General features: G+C 35.1%; 1 protein-coding gene across 3 annotated transcripts in view; it reads left to right on the top strand.

Annotated features, from left to right (window-relative positions):
- Positions 1–11,966, top strand: part of gtpbp1l (GTP binding protein 1, like) — a 17,453-nt gene extending 5,487 nt beyond the window's left edge. Inside the window, exons 1-12 of one of the 3 annotated variants that reach the window (XM_079889545.1) lie at positions 1,441–1,494; positions 1,571–1,757; positions 2,809–2,920; positions 2,993–3,173; positions 3,255–3,603; positions 3,687–3,810; positions 4,741–4,855; positions 5,643–5,787; positions 5,867–6,185; positions 6,997–7,100; positions 8,276–8,401; positions 10,122–11,966. In XM_079889545.1, coding sequence (XP_079745671.1) covers positions 1,445–1,494; positions 1,571–1,757; positions 2,809–2,920; positions 2,993–3,173; positions 3,255–3,603; positions 3,687–3,810; positions 4,741–4,855; positions 5,643–5,787; positions 5,867–6,185; positions 6,997–7,100; positions 8,276–8,401; positions 10,122–10,229 — 1,920 coding nt within the window. In that variant the 5' untranslated portion in view covers positions 1,441–1,444 and the 3' untranslated portion in view covers positions 10,230–11,966. Of the gene's footprint in view, positions 1–1,440; positions 1,495–1,570; positions 1,758–2,808; positions 2,921–2,992; positions 3,174–3,254; positions 3,604–3,686; positions 3,811–4,740; positions 4,856–5,642; positions 5,788–5,866; positions 6,186–6,921; positions 7,101–8,275; positions 8,402–10,121 lie in introns of those variants that run through there. The other 2 variants (XM_079889544.1, XM_079889546.1) reach the window with 2 other exon arrangements.
- Positions 11,967–15,836: the final 3,870 nt, after the last annotated feature.

Raw genomic sequence — 15,836 nt, 5'->3', positions numbered from 1 at the left:
TAACATGCAGTCTGAACATAGCATTATTTGTTTGGGTTGCTGCCGAGGTGCTGTTCAGGTTTCACGGTCTTCAACTTGATTGTCGCCTGCAGAAACAAACGACCAATCCTGTACAGAACACAGCAAACACACACTCATGAAACCAATTTACACACATTCTTCTGACTGAAACACAGAGTTTGCCAGGAGGGGGTTACAGACACTTCCAGGCATCTTCCAAAAAAAAAAAAAAAGAAAAAAGTAAAGGGCAACAGTGGTGTGGTTTGCATTACAAATAAACACAGTGAACTGGCACTGAAATAAAACTGGATCAGTTGCCAAGGAAACATTTGCACAGTAATTACAAACATCTTCACCTTGATAAAGCAAACAGAGATGTCACAGGTTCGTTCTTTTTATAATTTGAAGTTAATTGAATGAGTTTGGCATCTCACCATACTTAAGCAATAAAAATCTACTGTAAAATGTGTAAATTATATACATTAGTCAGATTTATTTTTTATAGCTTACATCATTATTAATTATAATATAATATAATATATGTGTCATAATTACCGCGGCACAACACTGCCACCTTGTGTTCACACCTCTTCCACACAATCCAGGACACTCTTAAAGGGATAGTTCACCCAAAAATGAAAATTCGCTAACCATTGTCTTCCATAGTCTTTTTTTTCCTACTATGTAAGTAAATGGCTACCGTCAATTGTCTGGTTACCAACACACTTAAAAATATCTTATTTTGTGTTCAACAGAAGAAAGAAACTCATACAGGTTTGGAACAACTTGAGGGTGAGTAAGTAATAACAGAATTTTCATTTTAGGGTGAGCTATCCCTTTAATGCAAATGTAAACAATAGCATAAATTTGGTATAATGCTACCCTTTTTTTCCAAACTCTTGCCTTGATTCACTATATATCAATTAAAACAATTAGATTTACATTTAAAAACGTTAATTTATTACTACTACTACAGAGACTTGTCTAGACTTGCCTGCTGGCACGTCAATGTCATTTATTATTACCAAGTAGGGGGGGCTTGACGAACGTCCCATTCTGATAGCCTACACGAGTATGTTCATTAAAGTCGAGTTTTTAAAAGAACAGCGCATTAAACCCAACTTTATTTTCATTAAAAGTCTCATTTAACAACAACAACAAAAAGTTTTAGAAGTACTTGCTCAAACTTGGTTAGTTAATTATTCATGAGTAGGCGTCGCTTTCATTTTAAAAGCGTATTACGGGTACGGTTAAGTCTTACTTTTAATAACTTTTTTTTACAGTATGCCCCGTGAAAACGTGTATTAAAATAAATCTAAATGTACAGACAGTATATTAAAAAATGTAAATTAATAAAAGAAACTTTAAGTTTAGATAGGCTTCCACAAGACTTGTATGTCAATACTTAATTATTCATGAGTAGGCATGTCTCCCCAGAGGCCCCATGTTCCTCATACAAAAATTGCATGTAGACTGCGTTAGAGTCACCAAGTTGTAAGATTAAACAAAACTTACCCTAGATTCGGAATCAACGAAAAGCAAAACTTGACTGGATCAATCTCTTTTCCAGGCCCAGGCTGGAGGAGCACATGGCGGCGACGGAGTCCGGTTTAAGCCCCGCGGTGGAGTCGGTGGTGCCGGCTTGTATGTTCGCACCTGACCCGGGTTGCGCGGAGGATTCGCCCGGCGCTGAGCTTAGCGACGCCGGGGACAACCAGAACGGGGAAGCCGAGGATCATTTAGACCTCACCAGCAAGGTGGCTTTCAGGCCTGACAGCAGCTGATATGAACGCTTCTCTGTGTGCATGAATCAGTACAAGAGTTTATTTGATCAATGCGTGGTTTTGAAACACAGTTAACAAGTTTGAATTCAGTGCAAACGTTGCATGAGTGACACGTCGGCTGTGCGTGTGAACGCCAGCTGGCATTAAACCAACAAGTGCTGAGACCCCAAACTTATGCGCGTGTACGCGATCTTACCTAAACTTAATTAATGTTGTGATAGGGTGGATTGCATTTTATGTGGGCTATTGCATTTTAATAGATGTAAAACTGCAATATGAAAAAGTTTAGCTACAAATAAGGGTTTATAGGTGCCCCGAAAATGTATTTGGACACTTAGTCAGGCTTAAAAATGTACAAATATAATTACATTAGATTGAGAATTATAAAAAAAATATCAAACACAGTTTATTTTAAATATACAAATGTATTTATTTTACAACTAATTTATACATAAAGATGTTTCTTAGGTTTGTAATAATAAAAAATAATAAATTATATTGGATTTCAATAAAACTATAAATAAAAAATTATGTTTAATGGCAAAAATGGCTCAGAAAAGGGACAGTTGTAACAGGCTGTCTAAAGCAAATGAAATTCAATTTATTAAATAGATTTTTGTTTTAATAATTTAAATCAAAAAACGTTTTGTTTGAAACGTGTGCTTGTGCTATCATTATTTTGAAATATATATTTTTTATGCAATTTAATGACATTCATACACTTCTTCATGGAAGCTTTCTGACTTTTTATATCTCACAATTCTGATAAATAAAGTATGAATTGTGAGATAAAAAGCAATTACCTTTTTAATTTTTTATTGCATGGCGGAAACAAGCTTCCATAGTTCTTTGTTTTACATTAGTCTCCAAATTCCTTTTGGGGTCACTGTATATAGATATGAAATATATGCAAACCAATATTTTGGTATTTTAAATATAGTTATATAGTTAAATGCATTCTCAGCAAATCTCTCTTTTTTCCTAAAAGTTACTTTAATAATGCAATGATGTTATTTGTTGCCAGTTTGCACTGGTCAGCCCTACAGGAGAGCAGTATGACTGTTTACAAAAGCAGCTGCGAGAGCGAATGGAGGAAGGATGCGGAGAAACCATCTATGTGGTTGGCATGGGGACAGGTAAGGTTGTTTTTTCCCAAATGTAAATGGCCTATTTAGAATGCTGATAAATTCTCGATGTCTCTGTCTCAGACGGTGGTGATTATGGTTTGGATGAGCGGGATATGGAAGCATCTGTCGCTACGGTGCAGTCTCTTTGCGAACAGGTTGACGGTGACCTGATTCTGCTGAGAGAGAGGACGGAGACGGCGGGACGCGTCCACGATTATCTCATCAGGCGCCGCGTGGGAGAGGCAGACTTCTTGGAAGTCAGGTTAGAAGAGGTTTGCAAAGAACTTAGATAAAAAATAAAAAATAAATTCTTAAAGAAACTTTGTACACATTCTTGCCCCAGAGTGGCGGTCGTAGGTAATGTAGACGCTGGAAAAAGCACACTACTGGGCGTCCTAACCCATGGCGAGCTCGACAACGGTCGCGGATTCGCCCGTCAGAAGCTCTTCCGCCACAAACACGAGATGGAAAGCGGCCGGACCAGCAGCGTCGGCAATGACATCCTGGGTTTTGACCAGGAAGGCCAGGTGGTCAACAAACCGGACAATCACGGGGGGAGCCTTGACTGGACCAAAATCTGCGAAAGGTCGTCAAAGGTCATCACATTCATCGACCTGGCGGGGCATGAGAAGTATCTGAAGACCACCGTATTCGGAATGACTGGCCACCTGCCTGACTTCTGCATGCTAATGGTGAGAGGGGGTAGGTGTGCCTCAAGGGTACGTACTGGGCAGGTTAAAGTTTTTTGAACTTTGTCTTTTTCTTTGTCGTGAAGGTGGGAAGTAATGCTGGAATCATTGGCATGACTAAAGAGCACCTCGGTCTCGCTCTGGCCCTCAACGTTCCTGTTTTTGTAGTCGTAACTAAGATAGACATGTGTCCCGCTAACATCTTACAAGGTAACTCAAATCTTTTATTTTACTCCAGGAGTTTTATCAACAGCATTTGTGGCATAATGTTGATTAGTGTAGACAATAATTTCATCTATTACTGCACCATCCAATGACAATATCACCAAGATATGGGTGAGTAGAATATATATAGATTTAAAGGGATAGTTCACTTTGAAATTAAATTTTGGTATGTTTTAGCTTACCTCAAGGGCATCCAAGATGTAGGTGTCTTTTTTTCCGTAGTAGTTTCAATTTTGATATTTTTAGGTCAAACCGTTCTTGTCTGACAGTCATATCATGCAGGTCTATGGTCACGGTCTCAAAGAGCATGCACAGAGTCCAAATTAAACAATTCCCCATCGTCCAAATTAAACAATTCCCCATCGTAAGTACACATTGATGGCCTAAGACACGAAACGAGCGGTTTGTGTGAGAAAACGAACAGTATTTATATCGTTTTTACCTCTTATAACACAACCACGTCCAAGTGATCTGAGGGCGCGGGCGCTTCCTGCTGTGTGACGTGTACGCAGACTGGTGCATAGATATATATACACTAGATAAGTATATATATACTTATATACTTATATGTTTTAGCTTAGTGTATATATATATACACTAAGCTAAAACATACCAAAATTTAATTTCAAAGTGAACTATCCCTTTAATATTCTACTGATTTTTTTTTGTTTTGTTTTTTTGCTTTGGTAAATACTAGAAGCAGCCCCTTTCTGGTATCCTTGCACATTTCACACAAAATGTATCATGTTTGTGAATTTGTAAGAATACAGTATAACGAAGTTAAATAAAAAAAAAAAAATCTTATTAGAATCAAAAATATTCCACAAGTGCTGTCAAAAGTTGATGTAAAATATCAAACTAGCCATTCGACCCTGACAAACCTGACAGTCGTATTTGTGTTTGTTTGTGCTGTAGAGACATTAAAGTTATTACAGAGGTTACTCAAATCTCCAGGATGCAGAAAAATTCCAGTTTTGGTGCAAAACAAGGATGATGTCATCGTAACAGCCTCGAACTTCAGCTCAGAGAGGTAATTTTATCAAATTTTCTCCTGTCAGCCAATAAAATGGGGGAATCTTGTGTTTTTTTGACATTGGGCCACTCATCAACCACCACGAACGAAATTAATAAAAAATTCGCTTTTATTACTTTTTGAAAATGTTACAACTCCTGTGACTATATTTAAATTGATTACGTGAAAAAAAAAAAATCTGTTTTGGAAAGCAAGATTTCGGAGAAGTTAAAGCTACACTGTGTAATTTGTGTAGTTGATTCTTAGCAAAAAACAGTTTGTTCTTTCAAAATGATATGTGCTCATTAATGGGTAATTACTTCTACCAACTAATCAAGTATTCTCGTAAGCGTAGAATCTTCTATTTAGAATACATACGAGCGAGTCGCTCGAATGGCGGCAGCCATGTTGCGCCTCCATCTTGAAAGTACATTAGCCTAAGAGGGACATACCTGAAAATTCAAGCTTCGCCCTTCGCGTTTTTACACTCAGTGGCACCGTGACGAATACGAGGGGGAGATTACTCGCGACTGCCGGCAGATTTGAAATAATACGGCCACCGTAGGAGTTAAAACGCCCTTGGAATGGGAGGGTCTAGAAAGTAATATTCAGTCGGTAGTTATATACAATTTCACTGCTAGATGGGAGAAAATCCTACACAGTGTAGCTTTAACCATTTTTTTTTCACATTTTTTTTATTTTTCGCCCAAAGAATCTTCGTAAGCATCAGCTTGAGAGTTATTAATGTCATCTGAAATAATAAAGAGACTGCCATACTAAATCAAAGCATTCTTTTTGTGGCTAGGATGTGTCCGATTTTCCAGATCTCGAATGTGACGGGTGAAAACATGGACTTGTTGAAAATGTTCCTGAACCTGCTGTCCCCCAGAACCTCATTTAAAGATGACGAGCCCCCGGAGTTTCAGATTGATGACACGTATTCAGTTCCGGTATGCCATATACTGTCCTTGTCTTTCTCTCTACCTCTTCCCCAGTCGTTTTTAACCACTTGTACTGTATGTTCCTTAGGGTGTAGGCACTGTAGTATCAGGGACTACTTTACGTGGATTAATACGGCTGAACGACACGTTGCTCCTCGGTCCAGATCCTCTGGGCGTCTTCATCCCCATCGTCGTCAAATCCATCCACCGCAAACGCATGCCTGTTAAAGAAGTGCGCGGTGGGCAGACGGCCTCGTTCGCCCTGAAGAAAATCAAGCGCTCGTCTATCAGGAAGGGAATGGTAATGGTGTCGTCCCGCCTCAACCCACAGGCATGCTGGGAGTTTGAGGCTGAGATTCTCGTACTCCACCATCCGACGACGATAGCGCCGAGATACCAAGCTATGGGTGAGTAGAAGAGACAAATATAAAATTTTCGACTGAATTTTTGTTACTCATGATAACAAATAGTTAACATTATTTTATATGTAATCTTTTTAAATTGATCTTTTTAAAGATTGTTAAATAAAAATAGTTTCTTTTGATATTATAAATTGAATTAACATTATTTTTAAATAATCTATATTAATTTATTTATTTTGTAATAAATCTTGTAATATTAAATGTTTTAAATTTTAGCAGTGAATATTTATTTAAAATTGAATTTACTTAAAAATCCAACAATCTCACTATTTATACTTTAGACACCAGAAAATTATTATTATTATTCAATATTGATTTTCTAAAAACGAATTTTAATTAATTTTACTCTTAAAAAAAAAACTGAAAAATAAATATGATCCACCTTTGCATATTTTTATAAATATGTATATTATTAAATATAAATCATTAATAATATATAGATATTTTGTCAGATACCGAGGATACTCTTTTTTATTTAATTTAATTTTTATTTAATGTTTTCATCGACCAATATTGCGTATATTATGTATAGATTTAAGTATAAATCTACTCTATTTTACCTTTATGAAATTGGGTGTAAAAATTATAAATACTAAAATATATGAATATTTATATGAAAATTAGAATTCGAATATTCGACATTGAAATTCTCTCAATCACACCTTCACCCTCATATTTGCAAGTGTTTGTCACATTTTTCATGAGTTTCTCTGTGTCATAGTTCACTGTGGCAGTATCAGACAGACCGCCACCATAATCGGCATGAACAAAACCTGTTTACGGACTGGGGACAAAGCCACCGTACACTTCCGTTTCATCAAAACCCCCGAGTACCTTCACACGGACCAGAGACTCGTCTTCAGGGAGGGCAGGACCAAGGCCGTGGGCACTATCACTAAGGTCAGAGGTCATACGCTCATGAAAAGAGTTTAAAAACAAAGAATTTAATTTTTAAAAAAAGTCAAGGTCACATTTTACATGGAAGACTTTTTTTTCAGAATTGCGTTTAAATCTGACAATTCGAATGTTTTAGCTCGCAATTGTAAGTTTATATCTGACCTTTTTTTCTCAATTGCAAATTTATATCCCACAATTCTGACTTTTCTCACAATTCTGACTTTTTTCGCAATTGTGAGTTTAATCTCACAATTCTGACTTTTCTAACAATTGTGAGTTTATATATCACAATTCTGACTTTTTTTCTCAATTTTTTTTATTTTTTTTTTAGAATTGCGGGATATAAACGTGCAATTCTGAGAAATTATGAAAAGTCAAAATTGTGAGATAAAAAGTTGCAATTACTTTATTTTTGATTACGTGGAGGAAATAAGCTTCTGTACACTGTGAAAAAATATTTTCATGATTTGTTATCACAACTTTTAATCTTTTGTTAAATCAACTTAGATAATTAATGTGGCTCAGATAACATAATATTTTGAGTTTCTATTTATTAAACTAATCTCCTTTATTGTATCAACACATTTTTTTTTATTTCAATGAACTCAAAATTTTAAGGCAACCAGGTAACTTACTTTTTTAAGTTAAGCCAACAATATTTTTTTACAGTGTACATATCACGCCAAAATCAAAATAAAATAAAATAAAATCAATTGTACATATATAATAAAACACATTGTGTTAAAACAACATACATTAATGTCAGTATACAAAATTATATATACATACTCTATACTTTAAATACTTTTATAACTTTTAGATGATGTTGAATTATTTTGAATTATATTCATTAAAAAAATGCATTACTTTTATTGGCAGTAGCAATACCATAAAATAAAAAAAAATCTTAGTGGTCCAAAAAAATAGGTTTCATATTCTTTGTGAAAATTTTAATTCTTTCTTTTCTTTTTCTTTTGGTGTAAAATATGACGTTCTTGGCAGGTTCTTTGAGATTTATCCATCTGAATCGGTTTTAATGTATTGGCTGACGTTATGAATTATGCATGATTGACGTCTCTACAGTAAATAAGCATTCGTTACCGTCCAGCATGAGTCATAAAAACTGGCGATGCATTTCCTTATGAAACTCCTGTCTGTTGTCTGTGCGTGTACGACAGCTGCTTCAAACCAAGCCTCTGGCCAAGATGCAGTCTACCAAGAAAACATTTTCACAGGTGGAAGGGTCTTCATCAGCCAGCGAGGAAGCTACACAGATGGAAGGAAGCCCTCAAATGGGACAACTGGTGAGAGAAACTTTATTACATACACTGGCTTCACATCTCTTTTGATTTAAAGTTCCCTTCGGGCTGTGTGTAATATTCATCTCCAAACGTTAAAATCCCTTGAAATTTCTCGACCCTTTTCATCCCCAATACACCAAAACCTCCCTTTTCTCTTCTTCCCTGCCTTTGTGGCCAGCAGGGGATGAGGAGACACTTCATAAAGGTGAAAACAAAGAGAATGCGTAAAAAAAGAAGTCGTTTTTAAGCCCTTTAAGGTCAAACTCTTTAAGCTTCTTAAAATTTTAATTTTCAGTAGTGTAAATCACAGAGCAATACTTTCATGACTGTAAAGGACATAGGCTGATTTATTTCCTGAACAGTATTTGAATGCAACAAATCACCTAACTCTTTCATTTAGACTTAACGGCGGTTAATTGGTTTTTCCATTAATGGTCGCTGCAGACCAAATTCTGAGTTTGTTTCTATTTAAATGGTGTTCAAATAATAAAGTTGTCTTTATTCACCATTATTGAGATCTTAAATTAAAGGTTTATGAACATAATTGATTGAAATTTCTCACAGTCAATTCATTTTAGTCTTTAATTGCCATTCATTTAAATATCTACAGAAACTACAAGCTTTAAAAATGTAAGTCTGAGATTCATTGAATGTCAAAAAAAGAAAGAGAATTGTGTCTAAATAAATAAAAATGTTTCATTTGTTTGTTTTTTTCATTTGTTCATTTGTCAATTACAAACAAATCATTAAGTATTTATTGATTTATTTTATTTTATTTGATGACACATGACAAACTTAAAAAATAGACTTTTAATGTGCTTTTAATACATAATTGAATGTAAAAAAATGAAAATGAATTCTGTTAAACTTAGAAAATAAAGAAAATGTAGTATATTTAGTTTGTTTTTCTAAGGAGAAATTACAAAAACAGAAAGAAGAATTCAATATTTATTGATTTATTTAATTTAATTTGATGACACATGACAAACTTAATAAAAAATCATGTAATGTGCTTTTAATAATAATAATAATAATAATAAACTATTTACCAGTGAGAAACTCCCCTGAACTATAGTAACTACCCATGAAAGGATCTAAATATTTTGTATTATATATATGTATTATTATATTAAATATTCTATATATTAATATATTGTGGCTTTTATAAACTCGTTCAGTTGATTTGCTCAAATTCAATCCAAACTTTAATTGCAATTAACTTAAATGGAACAAAAGTCAAAAAATGTAAGATAATTTTGTTAAATTTAGAAATTACTTGATTTTGACAAACTGATAAAAACCCAACATTTTTATGGGAAAAAAAGTGTTTTCAAAAAACATGGTATTTTTAAAGTGCGACTTTTATTGTCAATAAAAAATAAAAATAAATTAATAAAACCTTTAATGTGCTTTAAAATCAGTGACAAACAAATCAGTATTTATTTATTTATTTATTGTAACTATTATTCAATGTTTCTTTTTTATTGAAATGACATGATTTAAACAAAAACTGATCAAAAATACGGTAACACTTTACGATAAGGTTTCAGGGAGAAAGTCTTTCAGAAAAACCTAGTATTTTTAAAGGGAGATTTAAATTTTAAAAATAAACTTTAATGATTAACTAAAAAAACATTGAAAAAAATCAACTATTGACCAGTGAGAAACTCCCTTTATCTCTAGTAACCACCCTAAATGATTTGGTTTTCACTGTTTCTTTCAGTCTGGTGGAAGTGGTCGACGGCGTGGCGGACATCGGCACAAAGGCAAATCATCACTGAGCAGCGGCACTGGACCGGCAACTACAGCTACTGGAGTGAGCGGCAACTGAGGTTCCTCCTCCTCTCCCACCATTACTACTGGTCATCTGACATCAACATTTTTAGTGAACACCAGAGGGCAGTAAAGCCTTGATTTTTTTTTTTTTTTTTTCTTTTTTTGTTTGCTCTCACTAAACCTCCTTAATTAGAAACGTTCATCTCCACTGACACAATCGTGCCAAAACCCTGACTGACAAGCAGCTGTTGTGTTCCTCGTCCACCCGCTCTTTTTTTCTTTCTCACCCTTATCAAACCCTTTTACTTAATTTTCTGTCAGCCATTGGAGTCTTAAGATCCTGTAATAAACACCCCGAAATCCCGGATTTTGTAGCCGGAATGTTTCCCCGAGGACCCAATTAAGGAGCCTACGACTGAATCCCTGTTTGTGTTCAGCGATTTTGCTATTTTTCATGTCATTTTCCTCCTTCAATTGAATTTGGCAAATGCTAACGGAGATGAAAGGGAGAAATCTGTTCTGCTTGTCAATCTCTCATGCCCCCTCATCCTCTTCTGATTTTAATGAGCGTTGTTGCTGCCGAGACGCACACATTCACGGCAGATAAAACCGGTCCCTCTTGGAGCATCACAAATTAGGTGGCTTTCTGCTCTCCCATGTTGCTTTTTCATTTCGTGACCCAGCATTACTTTCAAAAGGTCTCACCCTATCAACGAAGAACGTTTTTTTCCTCAAAGAACAGGGAGCTAACCGAGACGACATTTGGATTTCTGTTTTCACTTTCTTATTAAACCATTTTTTCTCTCTACTCTTTATTTATTCTAGACTCTTTTTCCAATTAATTTACCTGTGCGAGCCACTTTTGAGTAGCGAGAGTAAACCTTGAACAAACGTTGACTAATTCACCCGCAAACGACAATTTGGTCATTTACTTACCGCCATGTCATTCCGAATCAGCTTGGCTTTCTTTTTTCGGTGGAAGAGTTGTTGTTTTCCATTCAATTACAATTAATATTTTTATTTTATCAGTTTTTTTTTTCTATAATTTGACGAATCAAATGTAAAGAATTTACCTTGTTGACATCACAAAAGTACCATAAAAGTGGTCCGTAATACTTGTGCGCTATATTTCATATGATAGCTTTGTGCGGGAAACAAAACAAAATTTAAGTCGTTTTTTTTACCGATATTCTTCCCCTACTGTTAATCATTGTAAGCAGATTGAACCAGTGAGTAAATAAACAGGGTTGTTTGGCGTCACAAAAGTGCCATAAAAGTAGTTCTTAATTTTTGTGCGCCATATTTCAAGTCTTGTCAATTCGTATGATAGCTTTGTGCGGGGAACAAAACTATTTAAGTTGTGATTTATTGATATACTTCCCCTACTTTTTAATCTTTGCAAGCAAATCGGATGAATCATTCAGATGGTTTTCTGACTCAAAAGAATGATTTGTATACAAATTAATTGACAATACATATCTCATGAACTTTACATAGAGATGTAGGGTGGACGTCAATATTTTTTTTTAACTTTCTATTTCGTGCATAAAGCTACAAAATGGCTTCAAAAGACTAACCACAAAAGTCATATGGACCACAATTATGGTGATTTTGAAGCTTGAAAACTATGGTTCCTAGTTTAATTGTGCAAAGTCATACAGCTTTGGAAAGACTTTAGGGCGAGTAAATGACCAAAAGGTGAACTATACCTTTTAAATATGAACCTTAAATGACGTTAATATAAAGTAGAGCATGATAAGATACCAGACCAACAGAGTTCAACACTGAAAACTTTCGTTTCATAATGTCCATTGCCATTTTAATGGACAAAAGAAAAACACAATGCCCACACAACTGAACATAAATAGCTTTCATTTACATAGTTTTCATGAGCCCAATGCGGCATTCATAGAAGGCATCGATCAAGGCAGTTCTGGTTCTCGTTCTTTGGTTTGATCTGCTGTTCTTATCTTTTGAATCAATAAAGGTGAACCACAAGGTCTGTACTATCAGGAAGATATTTAGACATTGATTTTAGTTTTATCCGAGGCAGCCAAGTAGATTTGAACCTTACAAGCCAAGTAGATTTTTTTTTACACGTGATCTCTACAAGTTCACTCAAGAGAACGGCTCATGAAGACCACATGCAAGCCTTGAAGTTATGCAAAATAGATTTTCTTCACAAACCTGATGGATAATATTACTATTGTTATTTATTTTATTTCTTTTTTGTGGTTTATTTTTTTCTCCCCTCAAGGCTGGTATGTGAAATGATTTTCAGACAAAAATAGTCTGAAGTTTTAAAACATTCAATGCATTGATTGTGGTTTTCTCCTGGATTCAATCCCCTTTTAGTGCATGATTTTGTTGTAAATCCTTTTAAATAAAATCCGAAGTTATACAGAAACTCTTTTAAATGCAGTTATCAGTCATTTCCCTGTATTTTTTGACTAATCAAATGTAAAGATTTTACTTAATTGTCTTTCATCTGTACTGTTATGTCTTTATCTCTTTGTCTAATGTGAAACAACTCGTCCTCTGAGAAACTATTGAACTGAATTATTTGTAAACATTTAGTTTAGTTTCCCTCAGACACTCATTTCTAATTTGTTATTCGCACTTCTCTCCAACACGCCGAACAAATACGCCATAAAAGAATCAAATTACTTACTGTCCCCATCCCCACTGCTGTGTTAAAAGATATGAAACGCTCTTCGCCAACAAAACTCAGACATTTAGGTAATTTTGTCAAAACTCATTGAAGTGGCGGCATTAAAAAGCCAGCCAAACGTCAAGCCATATGGTCAAACCGAGTCCCGTGGCGCCCATTATGTCCCTTCTCCACCAGAGGGGTCGGATGCCAGTTGTGTCGCTGAGATTCCAATAAACGTGTTATTCAAAAAGCCAATTCCAGTCTGCACCATGTGTTGCCTTGGCGTGTTCAATTGTATTGAGGTTTCTGAAAATGCATTATAAACCATGAACCAACCAACTTTAAATTGCAACATTACAAACTTTAATTTGAAGCAAAAAGGTATTTGATTGTAAACTTGATTTAAAGATGTTGATTGTGTATATAGTAATAGCATATTATATTAATTGAAAATATGCATATATATATGCACAAATATTTAAGCCGTTTCTGAGCATGGACGGGCACGATTCTCTGTAGATTTCTTTGGAAAATCATGGGTAATTTAGTTTTTCAACAGGAATTCCATTTTAAAGCAGGATTATTTAAAACATAAGTTGAAATGATGCAGACTGATGGATTGGCGAAAGCATATACCATCGATTAACAACCTCATTGTTAAAAATCAATTCTCCTATGAAGAAAATGAGTGTGATTTTTACATCCCGAATCCAACTGTTGAGCTCTACACCTACCCCTGATGTAAAGTCTAGGAAGCATGAAGTCACCGAAGGGTAATTCATATAGGGCCAAAAGAGCTGAAGGCATCCATTGGCATTGCTAACACTTAGCAAACCTGCTAACACTTGGCAAAACTTCATATTAGACTTAGTTTAACAGTTTGTTTAAGGTGAGCTCTTCAGCTGGCTTAGCAGAAGCCAATTTTTACATTTGAACACAGAATAAAACAATTTATTGTTCAAAAGCAAGCATACATTTCCTTAAAATCACTTTAACATATGGTGCATTTAAGCCACATCAGAAAGTTCATAATTATGAGTTAAATATGAACACCAACACATTGTCGTAAGTACGAGTTTACTATACGAGAACTATTATTACTTTTTCATTTACAATAAAACTAGTTAAGTTGCATGTACAAAATACAATAGTATTGTGCCAAAACTTCAGAAACTGAAAAAAACAAAGCAAAAACACACATGATGCACATTCTTTATTCATCACTCTAAAGAAGTAGAGTTAAAACGCTCTGTATTTTTTTGTACAAAAGGTACATCGCCATCTTTCTCCGAACAAAGTAATTTGACGTCAGAATAACCACTTCGCAACTTGTAAATACAAACTTCTCAGGAGGACAAGAATGCACCAATATTCTGGGTCTTATTTTCTCTTACCTTGTGTAGTTTCGTTCATGGCTTACGAAGATGAGGGCAAGATATACAGCCTGACCATGTTAGCATCTGGTTAACTCAATGAATTTGAGTTGTGACACTGGTGGAGAAAGTAGCTGTTCCCTTCTTTCTGTCCACGGAATATCAGCCCTCGTTTTCAAGGTTATGTGCAGAGGCCGGAAAGTTTGCCAAATTTGCTGTCCTCAGAAGTATTGATTATATTTCAGAATCTAAGGCCACTTAGTGTTTATTAATTAGAGCTCTGCCCCTCATTTAAAGCATGACCGGTTAATCCTCTGTGCATTATTTTACGTATTGGCAGTGCATAAACACAGGCTAATTAACAGAAACATGTTTGGACAAAGCAAAGAGGATTGAAGCTTCCTCTTTCAAAGCAATGTCACTCTTTGACGTTGTTTAGTCTGCTTTCCCGAGATGAAAGACTTCATTTTTTTTGTATTTTCTTTGTATTTTCTTTGTTTAATCAAGCCTATGTTACCAATTTGCAAACATAGTTTGATAGCCGTCTCGCTGTCAGGCTTTCCAACGTCAACTACAGTTCTGTTTATTTATCTGATTATAAATACTTATAATCTAGATTCTTGTAGATTGCATGGCTACAAATTCTAAAAAATCCTTTAAAATCTGTAATTTTGTTTAAAAAAACAAACAAACAAAAAACTGAATGATCTCTTACTTGGTTATTCTAATGTGAGAAATTTCACTTACTCAATCTGTCAGCTCAAATGTTTGTTATTATGTTTATATTATGCTATGTTATTGTGACATTATTATCAAAGTATAAACCAGTACAACTTAGACACACAAGAGAAATAACACTGTTTACTTTACTCTAAAATAGAATACAAATATTATATTAATTCAATTCATTGAATACATTTCCATTGAACCCAAATATATCTAACATATTTTTTGCCACCAAAATTTATAGTATGCATATATCACATATCCACAAATGATTCAAGATACCCCTTGACATGACAATTGCACCCCTCCCCCCCCCCCCCCCCCCCCGTCACTTTCCTCTCTTTCAGTTCATAACAGATATCCTAAAATATAATTATAGGCATATTAGTTTTACTTTTATCGCATTTCTCCGTACATAGAGGGCAACTTAAAGAAAGAATTGCACAGCTTACCCCACTATCCCCGGTGTGCCAGACATGCAAGTCTCTTACGTACGTCCACAAGGCCTCTTATTATACCAGCAATCCACTGCAGTCACAGTCGTAAGCCATTTATAAATAAATGATCAGCTCTCTGGTGCTCATTAAGTCATTGTCTGTATCTCTGACTCACTCGCTGTCTATCTTTCCATCTCGTCACAGTTTTCTGCAAGCGGGTTTTCAGGGAGAGCAAATTTAGCTGTTGTTCAGATTGGGAAGCATGCAAAAATAAAAGGTAATCCCAACGACAGAAGATGCCTTGATAAGCTGCATTTCTCGGATGAATGTGAATGATTTGAAAGGGCAAAAATTTTAAATACTTCAGCAAGGGATTGGTGCTTCATCCAGTGAGACGTTAATCTCAGAGTAAATAGTGCCACTTACATTCCCGGAGGCCAAAGTAGTTTGATTTTACTTTTTACATTCAATTT

This window comes from Squalius cephalus, assembly GCF_949319135.1.
Source record: "Squalius cephalus genome assembly, chromosome: 13".
Lineage (NCBI taxonomy): Eukaryota > Metazoa > Chordata > Actinopteri > Cypriniformes > Leuciscidae > Squalius > Squalius cephalus.
Note: the sequence above shows the minus strand (reverse complement) of the source record. Positions and strands in the feature narration are given on the sequence as shown.